This window comes from Carcharhinus amblyrhynchos, chromosome 18 (assembly GCF_965287045.1).
Source record: "Carcharhinus amblyrhynchos chromosome 18, sCarAmb.v2.hapA, whole genome shotgun sequence".
Classification (NCBI taxonomy): Eukaryota; Metazoa; Chordata; class Chondrichthyes; order Carcharhiniformes; family Carcharhinidae; genus Carcharhinus; species Carcharhinus amblyrhynchos.
Genome location: NC_137341.1, coordinates 20596939 through 20612300, shown reverse-complemented (window position 1 = coordinate 20612300; position 15362 = coordinate 20596939). Strand labels below are relative to the sequence as shown.

The following is a 15362-nucleotide window of genomic DNA, read 5'->3' as shown; positions in this document are numbered from 1 at the left end:
ACTCTGCAGCCTTTGCCTCCCAGGTCTTAGCTCCAGCAGAGGTCCAGTGATAATTAGAGTCAGTATGCCAAGTGGAGAGCATAAACCCAATGAAACCAAGTCCCTTTTATTACCATGAACTAAAGGCACATTCCTTAATGATTGAATGCCATGCGAACAAAACAAAGATGCAATAAAGGAGGATTCATTCACTTTTGTCAGAGAGGGGACAAAAGGTGAACTTGCCCACAATAAATTTAGAAAGGTAGGTGACCGACAAAAATATTCCAATCATGAAACTGCTTTCAATCACAAATGGTGGTGCACTGTTAATGCTGAGTGCCAATCAGGCTTTGTTGCACTTTGCAGAAATGATTATGAATTCCTCTCCTTTGTCAACTGCCACTCTGCTATCCACCAATGAGCACCAGTGAGCAAGGTTGTTGACTTTTCTCATGTATGACAGTTTGGCGTCAAGATCATCAATTCAATTCCAGACAGAGCTCTGCAACATCGTCTGTTCGATAAGCTTAATGCCACCTATAGTGACCTAATCCTTCATGCAGATATGAGGTGGTTAAGTTGAGGAAAAGGCCTCCAGAGGTTTTTAGATCTGCCCCCTGAAATTGTCACCTTTCTTAAATCAAGAATTGAGGTATATTTCGAGCTGTCAGATGATGCGTGTTTGTTAAACTTGGCATTTCTTAGAGGCATAAGCGCTAAATTGATAAGCTGAACTGTGAACTGCATGGGAGAGCTAGAGATTCATCATACATGATCAGTACAGTGAATGTGTTCAAGTTGAAACTGGGCCTGTGGTCCTCCCAGTTAAAGAACAAAATTCCTGAGTGCTTGTCAAATCTGGAGTATATTCAATAACAGGTCAAACACAAAGGGTTCCATCCAAACAAATTCTGTGATCACCTGAACAAATAACAAAAGGAATTTACAGGCTATTACAGGAGTTAGATAAAATGGAACAAATTATTATGTTTGTCTCAAATCGTTTTCTTCAAGTGGACATCAGGAGAACAGACAACATTTTGACAGTTATTTGAACAAAGCAGTGGACTTGACAAGGAAATAATCACCATGTAAAATGACAGAGCTGAAAGCTAGGTCAAAGGACAAAGACTTCAGTACTCTCTTTTGGGGCGGCAAGATGGCACAGTGGTTAGCACTGCTGCATCACAGTGCCAGGGACCCAGGTTCAATTCCGATTTGGGTCACAATCTGCGTGGGTTTTCACCGGGTGCTCCAGTTTCCTCCCACAGTCCAAAGATGCGCAGGTTAGGTTGATTGGCCATGCTAAATAGATTTTAGAATCAAGAGGACTAGCTAGGCTAAATGGAGATTGGGCCTGGGTGGGATTGTGGAGGATGCAGACTTAATGGACCAAATGGCCTCCTTCTGCACTGTAGGGTTCTATGATTCTGGCATCGCGTACACTCAAGATGAAGGTCAACTTTGGTCTCACATACCTCTGAGATGGCTTTTTCCCAGATGAAAGTCATCAAGTTCAATTATCACATTCATCTCACAGATGCCCATCTGATGAACTTGTATGAGACTGGCCATCTCAAACTACGACCCAAACTTCATTGCACTTGCAGATCGTGTGTCACACTAAATGTCAAGTGCATTCTAGGGTTTTTAGTAAAGTCAAAGTTTTAAGAGTAGATCTCATGCTGCACTTTGAAGCCAGAAGAGTGTGTTTAAAATGGTTTGAAATCACTGTTGTAGAGAGTCTTACTCCAAATTTAACAGAAATGCAACACTGGGTAGCAGTACCAATAGTTCCTTTGAACACAATAACTAGCAAGCTTTTGCAGATTGCTACAATAAAAAAAGGTTCACCACCTGTGATTCATCTTAGAACTTCAAATTTAATCACGGTTACCTTTATCATTTTCATTCTTCCTAGATTTAATACATTCTTCCTTTTCCCCCCAAATCCAAGGTGTTGAAATCAGAGTCATTACATCAAATTCCCCTACTATCTCATTCTTTTTAAGGAATACCTCAATTTAATCTGTTCTCCTTCCACAAATCCATGTGTTTTTACAAGTCAAACTTACACCACCTACTTTTTAAAATACTAATTTGACTCAGTGATAGTATTTGCAAAATCAAAAAGGTAGATCCTCCCAGGCTCTTAATTCATTGTTGTGTGGAGGTGTGATGCACTATCAAGAGCGGTATTGGGATGAAACATTAAACCAAAGGTACCAAGTGCCCTTTCAAGGAGTCATTAAAGATCTGATGGCACTTTTCCCAATCAACAGCAAGGACTTCATCTGGTGTTCTGGTCAGTATTCACCCATTAACCAATATCACCAAAACTACTTATTATTTTGTTGCAGGACTTTGATGTACACAAAGTATTCTTTTGGCTGGGGGACATCCACAGAACAAAAAAAAGATGCTAAATAAACTGAATAGTCATTCTTTTACCTCATTCCCTGATGATCTCATACATAATTATACAAAAATACAAGTACCTGGAAGCCATGAATGGCGTCATGTCCAGCTCCAATGGAAAAGAGACGTATGTAGTGATCTTTCGCCGTAACTTGGCCGAGTGTTCAAAACGCTACACAAGTAGAGTCAGAGAGTCAGTTCGATTCTCTTACCGGCAACTACCCCAATTTCAAACATCCTCAACTCTTAGGCACCAGATCTGGACACTGTGCTTCCTCTCGGGATAGTGCTGATATTGAGGCATAAAGCCAGCACTTGCACACCAAACTCAGGCCCACACCAGCTACAGCACAGTCACACTGGGCCAACACTGGCTAAAGCACTGGCAGAAAACCACTGACACTTCCTTGCTATCTCAGCAGATCAATGTATTGTCTCCTTTTAATGTGCAACACCTTCAGGAGTACTAGAGTTTCCATTTAAAAACAGATTTAAAATAAAGTACAGCACATTGCATTAACAAAAGCTAAAATTGCTTCTGGCAAACACAGACTCCAACACAGACCAAAAGTCCTGAACACTTAATCATACATTCACTTTGAGCCACTCACTCCTGGGACACAGATACCTCAAATGGTTAGTGAAGGATGTTACTTTATTACTTTGTTTGAACTTTATTATAGTGCAGAAGGAATGTTGGTAAATTATATTTAACAATCTTATTCTTCAAGTTGACATCGCAAGCATTCACACAAGCTATTCAATTTGAGATAGAAATTTATTTTAATCCAACAATTCAGTTGCAGATCGTGGAATGCTGACTGCAGCTATAGAAGTCAATGTAAATTTCTGAAGCCTCAACTTACTTTGAGATGAAAACAGGCCACTATGGGAAGTTTCTTCATTGTAAGCTGTTTCGTCGATTCTTGATAGCTATGGCAACCACTACATTTTATTTTGGCACTGCTTCCAAGATGCTCAGGCCTTGTAAACCTGGGGATGGAATATAGTAAACAGAATTGGTCAGGTAATGGAATCTTTAAAAAGGGAAAGCAATAGAAATTTATAAAATTCTAACAGGGTAGATTCAGAAAGAATGTTCTCAATGGTGGGGGAGTCCAGAACTAGGGATTATAGTTCGAGTGTAAAAGGGTAAACCTGTTAGAATTGAGGCAAGGAGAAATGCCTTCACCCAGATGATGGTGAATGTGTGGAATTCACTACCACAGAATGTAGTTGAGGCCAAAACATTGTCTGATTTCAAGAAGAAATTTGGCCTACTCCTGCTTCTAGTTTTGTGTAACCTAAATTATCCTTTTCCCACACAATAACATTTATGGTGATTAAATATTATCAGTCTCAAGTCAGAGTATGGGGTCAATACCAACTATGTGAAAAATAGATCACTTTCAAATCAACCCAGAGCTTTAAAATTCACTTGAAGTGTCTAAATTAGAAACAGAAAAGGAAGATTATAGGATATGGATCTTTAAATATAAAATTGCAATGTATCAACAAAAATATGCTTATTGGCAGCAGATGGTCATGACTTTGATTTTAAAAAAAAGTGGAAAATTTGATGGTCAGCATGGGCACTGGTTGAATGCTTTCTTTCTCACCCCTTTATCTGTATAACTGTCAGCTGAAGTTTATGTAGAACCTTTAAAGTAGAAGAATGACCCAATGTGCCTCTATAAAGAGAAATTAAAAAATGGATACAAGCCAAAGTAGGTACTATAGTAAGGAGAGACAACCAAGTTCGATCAAGTTTAAGGAAGAGGGGAAGCTTCAGAACTTGGAACCTTGAGCAACTGGAGGCATGACCACCAATGATAGGGAAAGCAAAACAGTAAGTCAGAAAGCTCAACTGAGTAGGCACAGTACAGCTGAGAGTGGTTACAGGAGATAGAAAAGGAACGAGGTAGGTGATCAGTAACAAAATCGTGTAAAGGCAAGACAGAATTGTTCCTCCACTCCACCCATTTATAAAGACACTTTAAAATGACATACTAAAGATTATTCTGTCCAACAAATCAATTAGGATAAAATTCTGCAATGCTGCTGAAACACTGCACTACATAAAGACATGGTCTATATGCTACATTGATACTGCTGTATATATCTACACAGTTCAAATTCTCTAACTGAAAACCTGTATCAGAAAGTACCTTCGTAGACAGTCTGTAAGTGTGGTGGTTCCAGAGGACATATGGCTTTCTCCATTCACAACATTCCCATCAGAGCCTGGACTTAAGGGCCAGAATGGTGTGGAAGACCCAGGTAAGTCCAGGCTGATGTCCCAGAAAGGATCTATCGTAGTGGAGACACCACTGAAGAAACAAAAGATTATCACATGGTCACAGCAACACACAGCGATCAGATGCAGTCCCATCACCAAGCAACAGCTCAACTAACTTGGGAGGTCACAGAAGGAACAGTAATCTTCTGCTACGTGCGAGTTACAGATGAAAAGTAAAATTTAACCCAGTTCATGTTGGTATATTTAACCATGCAAGTAATAATCCTAATCTCATGTCCATGACTGAATCATAATAACAGCTAGAAGCCCAAAAACTCTCTGGATCTACGGCAGATTTAATGGTGCATATACCTGGCCAAACTGTGACTGAGCTCATTTCTTCAACAAACAAGAAGCAATGAATACCTTAGCGCCAGGTGCACATCTCTCTGGCTCAAGCATTTGAGTAAAATTGCTGCTTCGCTTGGTTTTAGTCAGGTTTGTACCTTTGTATAAAGTTTAATCACTATTTAGTTATTCTGCAGCACTGTGCTTAGCTACAGAAAAATTTGCAAGTGGGTTCAAGCTAAAAACAGCAGTGCTTCAAACAGTAGATGGGAGAAAGATGATGCAGATTGAAGACTTAACCCATAGCTGTAATACAAAGCATGCTGACGAGGGATGGTCTCTGCGCTGTCAACAATGAAATTGTTTCAATTAAGACTTCTTATAATTTCAAGGTTATTTTGTGACAAAAAATTGATTTATCCAGTCATTTCAATTAGACAGCATAAATAATGCAAAGTGGCACAGTATTAAGCAGCATTTGATTCACTGGCTGTTTTGAAATAAGTGCCCTGAATAGTTAGACTGCAAGGATCATAGTGATAGAAGATAAATATCTTGTCAGCATTTAGGAGGACTGGAATTACATTTTGTAACTTTTGTTAGTACAAACAAAAAAGGAATTGAGTGAGAGATAGAAAAGCAATGACAATCATGGATTCTGGATGGGGCAGGGTCGATGATTTGCATGGTATTTTTATCCCTGGGAGTGTGCTTTTTTTTTTACAAAAATAATACTAAAACTATTAACGAAGATAGAATTCTTCTAACCCTCTCAAGTTATAACTGTACAGGTGAATTTTAGTACTGCAAAGCTGTTTCTCTCCTACACCACCAGGTGGTTTAACAAGGCTTCAATTACAAACCTGCAACAAAAGTAATTCACTTACTGGCAGACTTGGCAAGTGACATCAGACTGCAGTCCCCCAGTGAAGATTTGGTCAATAATGCAGTTACAGTGGTTTGGATTACTGGCTTTCTTCCCATTATCATCACCTATACAAAAAGAAAATGTGATAAAAACCTACTGCGAAATCTTGAATTGATGTTAAACGTCAAGACAGAAGTTAAAACACGGAAAAAATATATATAAACAATTACTACAATCTAGTCATTTCAAATATGACTTGCAATAGCATGGATAATATTTGCCAAGACTTCTGCCTCGTAAGGGATTGAGGGGTAATTGCTAAATGCCTACCCTAAAAGAGCCAAAATAAAAGATTTGAGTTTTATATGCGATCAGAAACTTATGTTCCTGTAGGTTCGCAGTTTGCTGGTTGCAACGTACAGTTCCTTTATGTATGATGCACCAAATGTACTTCTCAAAGGAACAATGGTTGCATGTGATTTGTTTGTTCTTTGCTATTTTGGATTGCTGTGCTTTCTTGAGGGAACATTGGTAAGAAATTTAATTTTTCACTGGGCCTTTTTTTTTGATAAAGTAACAATCTCACCCTGGGAAATGGTTGAAGCTTCAACATTTTGAGGCAATGTTTGATACCTAATGGGCAAGTTGGTCCAGTTATGCCTTCTTTAATCAGAACTAAAGTTCAAGCAGGAATACAGATCTACTTGGTCCAGAGACATTCCACCCAAAACATATGGACAGGATTAAGGACAAAGCACTGGAACTTGGGTGGGCTGGCATGGTGGCAGTGGTTAGCACTGCTGCCTCACAGCATCAGGGACCTGGGTTCGATTCCCAGCTTGGGTCACTGTCTGCGGAGTCTGCACATCCTCACAATATCTTCGTGGATTTCCTCCGGGAGCTCCAGTTTCCTCCCACAGTCCAAAAGACATGCTGGTCAGGTGCACTGGCTATGCTAAATTCTCGAACTGGCAGTGTGCTGACTCGGGGATTTTCACAGTAACTTCACTGCAGTGTTAATGTAAGCCTACTTGTCTCAAATAAATACATTTTAAACAAACTCCACAGTTTTGACAGCTCTCAAAACGAGAGGACTGGGACTGCAAATCAAGGAGGGCATTATTAGAAATTACAAAACTAGGAAAACAGACAGGCATAATCATGGGCACATTTATGGGCTGTACTCATGCAGGGACAGAAGTAGTGGTGTAGAAGGAGTTGTGATCTCTTCTAGCAAGGAAGATTCATGTCTGCTGCCCTATTAATGTGCATTCTGTTTATTTCATGTTTAAACTGCTCTGCAGTTTCAGTGCAATTGCTAGGACCAGAAGAGTGGACTCCTCAGTGCTATATGGTTTTAAAATATTCAGGCATTTCCGCCTCCTCACACAGGCAGTAGGTATGGATATGAAAACCTTTTTTTGGGGATGAAATCTGTTAGTGTGTTACATACAAGCAAAATTTGAGGCAATCTGATGGCTTGGCCACAGAAAGAGAAGTTTGCACCCCCAAGACTTCAGTTATGAGAATCTGTGCAGTCTTGACTGGACCTATGCTGAAACAAATTTAGGGAAAGAAATGCCTACATGACTGAGCCTACTATATTATTTTTACATTCCACAGCTTGGTGTTGGAATTTTACATTACTATTCTTCCATCCAATGACCTATACGCAAGTACTTCCTCTTCCTCCTCAAAGAGAGCATTGGCAACGATGGGAATTGAATTAGTTCGTAATTATGCACTGTAAAGTATTGCAGGGGTTTGTTGCTGCACTTTGTAAAACAGTTGACTCGGAAACTGTTTATGAAACCCCTTCTGTGGTCATCGTGCCCTAGAGCAGAACTTGAACTCTGAGCTTCTGGCCCCGAGGTAGGTATACCACCACTGCACAAGATTCTACATTACATGAATACAGGGATTGCAAATAGATATAATGGTGCCATTACTTAATACAAAACTTGCATGTGTGAAAAGTTGTTGTTTGCTTATGTTCTGATGAAAGCAATCCCGATGTTCAAATCCCTTTGTGGCTTCACCAGTAATCCACCCCTCCCAGAGCCAAAAGCCCTTCGAGAACCCTGTATTGTTCCAACTCTGGTCTCTTATGCATCCTTCAATGCCTTCACTCAAACATAGACAATTGTGCCTCCAGCTTTAGTTCTTTCTCCAATTATGTAATCCTTCACATTGAAAGTAGCATTAAACAATCGACCAAGCTAAAACACTGAGTGCAGAATGTAACTTTATTACAAACAAAAAGAAAACCACACTTTGATCAGGGGCCAGGACGCTTGAATTTTTTTAAACTCCTGGTAAAATTCACCAAGTTATCTGACTGTCCCTGAGCATCCATAACGTTTGCAGGGGTGGGGGGCTGGGAAAGGAATAAGTTCACTGACAACAAAGACCTTGGATTTGATAACGGCTCTCTCTCATTGGTCCATACCTTTGCAGTGCCTATGTAGAACATCTAGTGCAGCGATCAGAAACTCATGTGCATCCTGCTGCTCGTACCCTGCTAAATGCCGCGCATGCGTCCACACCAGATGCAATAACCTATATGGAATATGTGGAGATCGATACCCCGAATAAAACTGTATGAAAGAAAATAAATATTTTTGTCCTGAGAAAATGGAAATCCACTTCACCATTCTCACTGTAGTTTAATCAACCTTTGAATATACACAAATCACAACACTGGGATTAAAAAGACTTAAACATGCTTACATTTTAGCTGCAATTTACAGTGAAGACATTGACTTTATAGCTAGTGTTGAGAACAAGCTGACAAAGAAGCCATCCGTAAGTAGCTATCGCAAACATTTGTTTTAGGGAGTCCAAACCTCAGTAACCAGATGGTGGGCTACCTTGAGAGGAAATGATGTTTCATTTTCACAAGATCTGGCAAACCATGAATAAGCACTCTTGTGAAAAAGATGAAATTGTGAACACAGTATCTTAGGAAACAAAAGTTCTGAGGCTGCAAAAGGAAAATCTCCCAGTTGATGTAGTACAACATTAGTTTGGTAAAAAACAGACCAATGTTTTTTGTATCCTGCTTATTTTGTAGGTATTAATGTTTCAAGAGATTGAAAGGAAGGTCACAGACAAAATCTTTCCTTATACTCCACCCTCAGATTGTCTTATAAGGGAAACATTTCTCTCTCCTGTTGTGATTGGATACATTAAGCTCTTTCAATGCAGTTCAAGAAATACATCTATGACGGAGTTACTTTGTTGACAAATATGTAAAAAAAAGTAGTTGACATTTTGCACAGGATACTTAAATGAGTAAAAGCACGGGTAATGCAAGATGTATTCTTAGTTTTAAATTAAATTAAATCCAGTGCAATTTGGGTTATGAGTCTAAAAAGTCAAAAACGCTAGGATCAGAATTCAAAACAGAAAATGCTGGAAACCAAATCAGCATCTGAAAGAGGGAAGATGGAACAGTTACATATTTCAGGTAAAGATCCTTTGCCAGAACAGAGAAATACATTCTCAGCTAATTTTTCTTAAGTCTAAGAGATTTGCACTATAACAAAAAGGCACTTTAAATTCAAACATCCAAATGGATTTTGTGCAGTGAGTTTTGGACTTAATGTCATTCTTCACACTTCATGAGTGCACTTTGCATCCTTCAGAAGCAGCTTCACTCCTGGGGTTCAGGAATTTGGGAGATTGAATTGCAGACAGCAACTTGCATTGCATTCAATGCATTCATCACTCACCTCCTGAAATAGCCTAGACATTTCACAGACTAGACAGCAATTGGGACTTTGCATTTCACATTTGTGTCGGTCAGAAAGGAAAAAATCCCGGAGTAGTGGAGTGTGGGTAAGTGCCTGGACAATGCAGTTCATGAAGCAGGTGTTCCCTAGGTTTATTAGGCCTCGGAGACCTGAAACAGAGAATAGTGAAGTTATAAAGTGAAAGCACGTAGCATTTCTTTTATGTTTGGTACAATTTGCTGTAAAATGTTAAACCTAATACACTTTATATAAAGACCAAAAATGTTCCATTTAAGACTGCAATTTTGCAGCTCAGTAAGAATGAGACTTTATTAGCCAAGCAGTGCATTTACTGGTCTTGCTGCAACCTCATGGTTATTTTGAGTACTGACTGAATAAAATTCTGGTGTTAAGACCATGCCCTCAGTTCCCAAATTCAGATCATTTACGTATAGACAGTAAACTGCAACAGTGCTACCATGGATTCCTAAAGCCCACTAGTCACTGTTCTGAATAACTTATACTCACCCATCCTTCACTTCATAAATCCATCATGCCATCAAGATGATTACTTCAATCTCTGGAACATTCTGCACTTCTGTGCCTCAGCTCAGCTACTGAAATTCTCACCAATACCACAAGATTTAACTATTCCAGCACACTTAGTTGGATTCCCACATTCTAATCTCCACAAATTTGAATCATCTGAAACACTGCTCCTGATGTCCTAATTTGCCCCAAATTCTGCTCCTCGCGCGTTGATCTACACTTGTTCCTGGTACTTCAGCATCTCCATTTTAAAATTAATACCGCTGTTTTCAAATCTCTCCATGGCTTTGCCCTTTCCAAGCTGTCAACTCCTCCAGCCCTGCAATTCTCCAATGATTAACTTCTTGAGCATCCCAGATTTTAAATTTTAACTATGTGATGCCTTCAGATCCCAATCTCTGGAATTTCCTCTCAGTCTGTCAACCTTGCTTTCCTCCTCAAGACACTTTCTAAAACCTAAAGCTCACCAAGTTATTGTGGCTTTCACCTACTAACTCCTCTCCATTAATGTGGCTATACTTCACTGAAATGGAATTCCAACTAGTCATTAGGAGGTTGACGAGGACAAGGGCATTGAACTAATTTTCACCTTGATTTAAAGTTTAAACGATGGCTGGCCAGTGCAGTAACTCATTAAAATTTTTTCAACCAACAGAAAGCTAAAAAAAAGGACAATTTCAAAATCAGCTAGTTACCTCACCAACAGCCTTTTATCAATCTGCAACAGCATAATGACGGAAGGGTTTTTATTAATTTTTTTTTAAAAACAGAACATGGATGTTGCTGGCTAGACCAGCATTTTTATCATCCATCCCTAGATGCCCTTCAGAACGCCTTCTTGAACCGCAGCAGCCCCCAAGGTGCATATAATGCATGTAAACCCGCAGTGCTGTTAGGGAGGGAGTTCCAGAATTTTGACCCAGCGGCAGTGAAGGAACACTGATAAAGTTCCAAGTTAGGATGAGAAATAACTTGGAGAACTTCCAGGTGGTGAAGTTCTCATGTAGCTGCTGCTCTTGTCCTTCTAGATGATAGTGATCGTGGGTTTGGAAGGTGCTGCCTAAGGAACCTTGGTGAGCTCTTGCAGTGCATTTTGTAGGCAGCATGCACAACTGCCACTGTTAGTCACTGGTAGAAAGAGTGTGAGTGCTTGTGGAAGAGGCAGTAATCAAGCTAACTGCTCAGTTTGGAGGGTGTTGAACTTCTGAGTGTTGTTGAAGCTGCACTCATTCAGGCAAGATAGATTATTCCATCACACTCTTGACCTGCACCTTGTAGATAGTGGACAGGTTTTGGGAAGTAAGGAGGCGAGTTATTGCCGCAGGATTCTTAGCCTTTAACCTGCTCTGGTGGTCACAATATTTATATGGCTAGTCCAGTTCAGTTTCTGATCCATGGTACCCCCAGGATGTTAATAGTGTGGGATTCAGCTATAGTAAGTCCATTGAATGTCATGGGGTGATGATTAGATCCTCATTTGGAGATGGTCACTGCCTGGCACTTGTGTGGCACACACGTTACTTGCCACTTGTCAGCTGAAGATTGGATATTGTCCATGTCTTGCTGCATTTGGACATGGACTACTTCAAGATCTAAGGAGTTGCAAATGGTACTAAGTCATCAGTGGTCACTCCTATTTCTGACAGGAGGATGATCCTTGATGGTACAGCTAAAGATAGTCGTGATTGGGACACTACCCTGAGGAACTCTTTCAGTGATGTCCTGGTCCTAAGATGATTGACCTCCAACCTCTACAACCATCTTGCTTTGTGCCAGGTATGGCTCCAACCAGCTGAGTTTTGCCTTGATTCCCACTGACTCCAGTTTTGCTAAATGTTCCTTGATGACATACTGGGTCAAATGCTGCCTTGATGTCAAGGGCAGTCACTTTCACCTCACCTCTGGCATTCAGCTCTTTTGTCCATATTTGAATCAAGGTGTAAAAAGGAGCTGAGTGACCCTGGCCGAATGCAAACTGAGCATCTGTCAGCAGATTCAGTACTGCTTGATCACACTATTGATGACTCCTTCTATCGTGTTACTGATGATCAAGTGTAGACTAATGGGCTGGTAATTTGTCAGGTTGCATTTGTCCTGTTTGTGTACAGGACATAGCTGGGCAATTTTCCACATTGCCAAGTAGATGCTAGGTGTTGTAATTGTACTGGACTGCTTGGCTAGGGGTGTAGCAAGTTCTGTAGCACAAGTCTTCAGTACTCTTGCCAGAATATTGTCAGGCCTTTGCAGTATCCAGTGCCTTCAGCCATTTCACTCCATGTGATAGAGAATCAAATTGGTTAAAAACTAACAGGTAATGCTGGAGACCTCCAAAAGGAGGCCAAGATAGAACATAGAACATTACAGCGCAGAACAGGCCCTTCGGCCCACGATGTTGCGCCAACCAATTAAAAAAGCAATGACCCTCTAACCTAATCCCTTTCCATCCATAAACCTATCCACGGATCTCTTAAACGCCCCCAAACTAGGCGCATCTACAACTGCAGCAGGCAGGGCATTCCAATCCCTCACCACCCTCTGGGTAAAGAACCTACCCCTGACATCCGTCCTATAACTACCACCCCTTAACTTAAAGCTATGCCCCCTCGTGCTAGCTTTCTCCATCTGAGGAAAAAGGCTATCACTGTCCACCCTATCTAAACCTCTAATCATCTTATATGTTTCAATAAGGTCCCCTCTTAGCCGCCTTCTTTCTAACAAAAACAACCCCAAATCCCTCAGTCTCTCCTCATAGGACCTTCCCTCCATACCAGGCAACATCCTGGTAAACCTCCTCTGCACCCTCTCCAATGCCTCCACATTCTTCCTATAATGTGGGGACCAGAACTGCACACAATACTCCAAGTGCGGACGCACCAGAGTTTTGTACAGTTGCAACATGACGTTGTGGCTCCTAAATTCAATCCCCCTACCAATAAACGCCAAGACACAGTATGCCTTCCTAACTACCTTATCTACTTGATTCCCAACTTTCAGGGATCTATGTACACATACACCTAGATCCCTCTGTTCATCAACACTATTCAGAATCCTACCATTAGCCCTATACTCTACACATCTGTTATTCCTGCCAAAGTGAATTACCTCACACTTTTCCGCATTAAACTCCATCCGCCACCTCTCGGCCCAGCTCTGCAACTTGTCCAAGTCTCTCTGTAAACTATGACACCCCTCTTCACTATCTACCACTCCTCCGACTTTGGTGTCATCAGCAAATTTACTGATCCACCCAACTATACCCTCATCCAGATCATTTATAAAAATTACAAACAGCAGTGGCCCCAAAACAGATCCCTGAGGCACACCACTTGTAACCAAACTCCATGACGAATACTTACCATCAACCACCACCCTCTGTCTCCTATCTGCTCGCCAATTCCTGATCCAATTAACTAAATCACCCCCAATCCCATACATCTGCATTTTCTGCAGAAGCCTTCCATGGTGAACCTTATCAAACGCCTTACTAAAATCCATATATACCACGTCAACTGCCTTACCCCCATCCACCTCTTTGGTCACTTTCTCAAAAAACTCAATAAGGTTAGTAAGGCACGACCTACCCTTCACAAAACCGTGCTGACTATCTCCAATCAATTCATTGCTCTCTAAATAACTATAAATCCTATCCCTAATAATTTTTTCTAAAACTTTGCCCACAACAGAAGAAAGACTCACCGGTCTATAATTCCCGGGAAAGTCTCTGTTCCCCTTCTTAAACAATGGGACAACATTCGCTATCCTCCAATCCTCTGGCACTATACCTGTGACCAACGATGGGCGTAGGATTGACAGGATAAAGGAAGTGAATGGGTGGCTCAGGGATTGGTGTGGGAGGAATGGGTTCGAATTTATGGGGCATTGGCACCAGTATTGGGGTAGGTGGGACTTGTTCGGGTGGGATGGGGTTGGTCTGAATCGTGCTGGGACCAGAGTGTTGGCGAATCGAGTAAAGAGGACTGTAGACAGGGCTTTAAACTAATTAGGGGGGGGGGAGGGTGCGAGGGTAGGTGACGCTACGAGGTCTAAAGTTAAGGATAGGGTACAGGTAAGGGAAGAGGCCGAGGATGTCCCAATTGGTGGCGTTACGGCAAATAGGGTCCAGGTGAAGGCTGGGATGAAAGCGCTTTATCTGAATGCACGAAGCATTCGGAATAAAGTGGATGAGCTGGTGGCGCAGATCGACACAAATGGATACGATCTGGTGGTCATTACAGAGACGTGGCTGCAAGGTGACAGGGACTGGGAGATGAATGTACAGGGCTATCAAGTGTTTAGGAAGGATAGGCAGGAGGAAAGAGGGGGTGGCGTAGCTCTGCTGATTAAGGATAGTATCAAGGTGGTAGCAAGGGATGATATCGGAGCCAAAGAGCAGAACGTGGAATCATTGTGGGTGGAGATTAGGAACAGCAAAGGGAGGAAGACGCTGGTGGGTGTCGTCTATAGGCCCCCGAATAATGATCTGGAGGTGGGGCGGGCTGTTAACACGCAAATAAGTGCGGCGTGCAGGAATGGGACGGCAGTAGTTATGGGAGATTTCAATCTGCATATTGATTGGTCGACCCATGTTGGACGAGGTGGGCTCGAGGAGGAGTTCCTGGAATGCTGCCGGGATAATTTCCTTGAACAGTGTGTGTTGGAGCCGACGAGGGAGCGAGCTATCTTGGATCTGGTGCTATGTAATGAGGCGGGTAGAATTAGGGACCTTGCGGTGAAGGATCCTCTTGGAGAGAGTGATCATTGTATGGTGGAGTTTCTGGTGCAGATGGAGGAGGAGAAAGTGGGTTCCCGGACACGTGTCCTTTGTTTGAATAGAGGGGAGTATGGTAGGATGAGAGAAGAATTGGCGAATGTGGACTGGGGGAGTGCGTTGGAAGGTAGGTCTGCTGAGGAGCAGTGGAGGATCTTTAAGGAGATCTTTCTTGGTGCTCAGCAGAAATTTATTCCGATGGTTAAAAAGGACAGTAGGAAGAGAGGTAATAAGCCGTGGATAACGAAGGAGATGAAGGAAAGTGTTAAATTAAAAGCGGAGGAATTTGGAGTAGCTAAGAGTAGTGGGCGAGAAGAGGATTGGGAAAGGTTTAAATGTCAACAAAGATTGACAAAGAAGTTGATAAAGGAGGGTAGGAGAAGCTATGAGGCTGGGCTAGCACTTAATATAAAAAAGGATAGCAAGAGTTTTTATAAATATATAAAAAGGAAGAGG

General features: G+C 41.5%; 1 protein-coding gene across 3 annotated transcripts in view; it reads right to left on the bottom strand.

Moving 5' to 3' along the window:
* Positions 1-15362, bottom strand: part of usp22 (ubiquitin specific peptidase 22) — a 116891-nt gene that overhangs the window by 9924 nt on the left and 91605 nt on the right. For all 3 annotated transcript variants that reach the window (XM_080206491.1, XM_080206492.1, XM_080206493.1), the window contains 6 exons: positions 9590-9759; positions 8305-8452; positions 5875-5980; positions 4569-4730; positions 3267-3393; positions 2481-2572 (listed from right to left, as the gene is read on the bottom strand). In XM_080206491.1, the coding sequence (XP_080062617.1) occupies positions 2481-2572; positions 3267-3393; positions 4569-4730; positions 5875-5980; positions 8305-8452; positions 9590-9759 (805 nt within the window). The remainder of the gene's footprint in view (positions 1-2480; positions 2573-3266; positions 3394-4568; positions 4731-5874; positions 5981-8304; positions 8453-9589; positions 9760-15362) is intronic.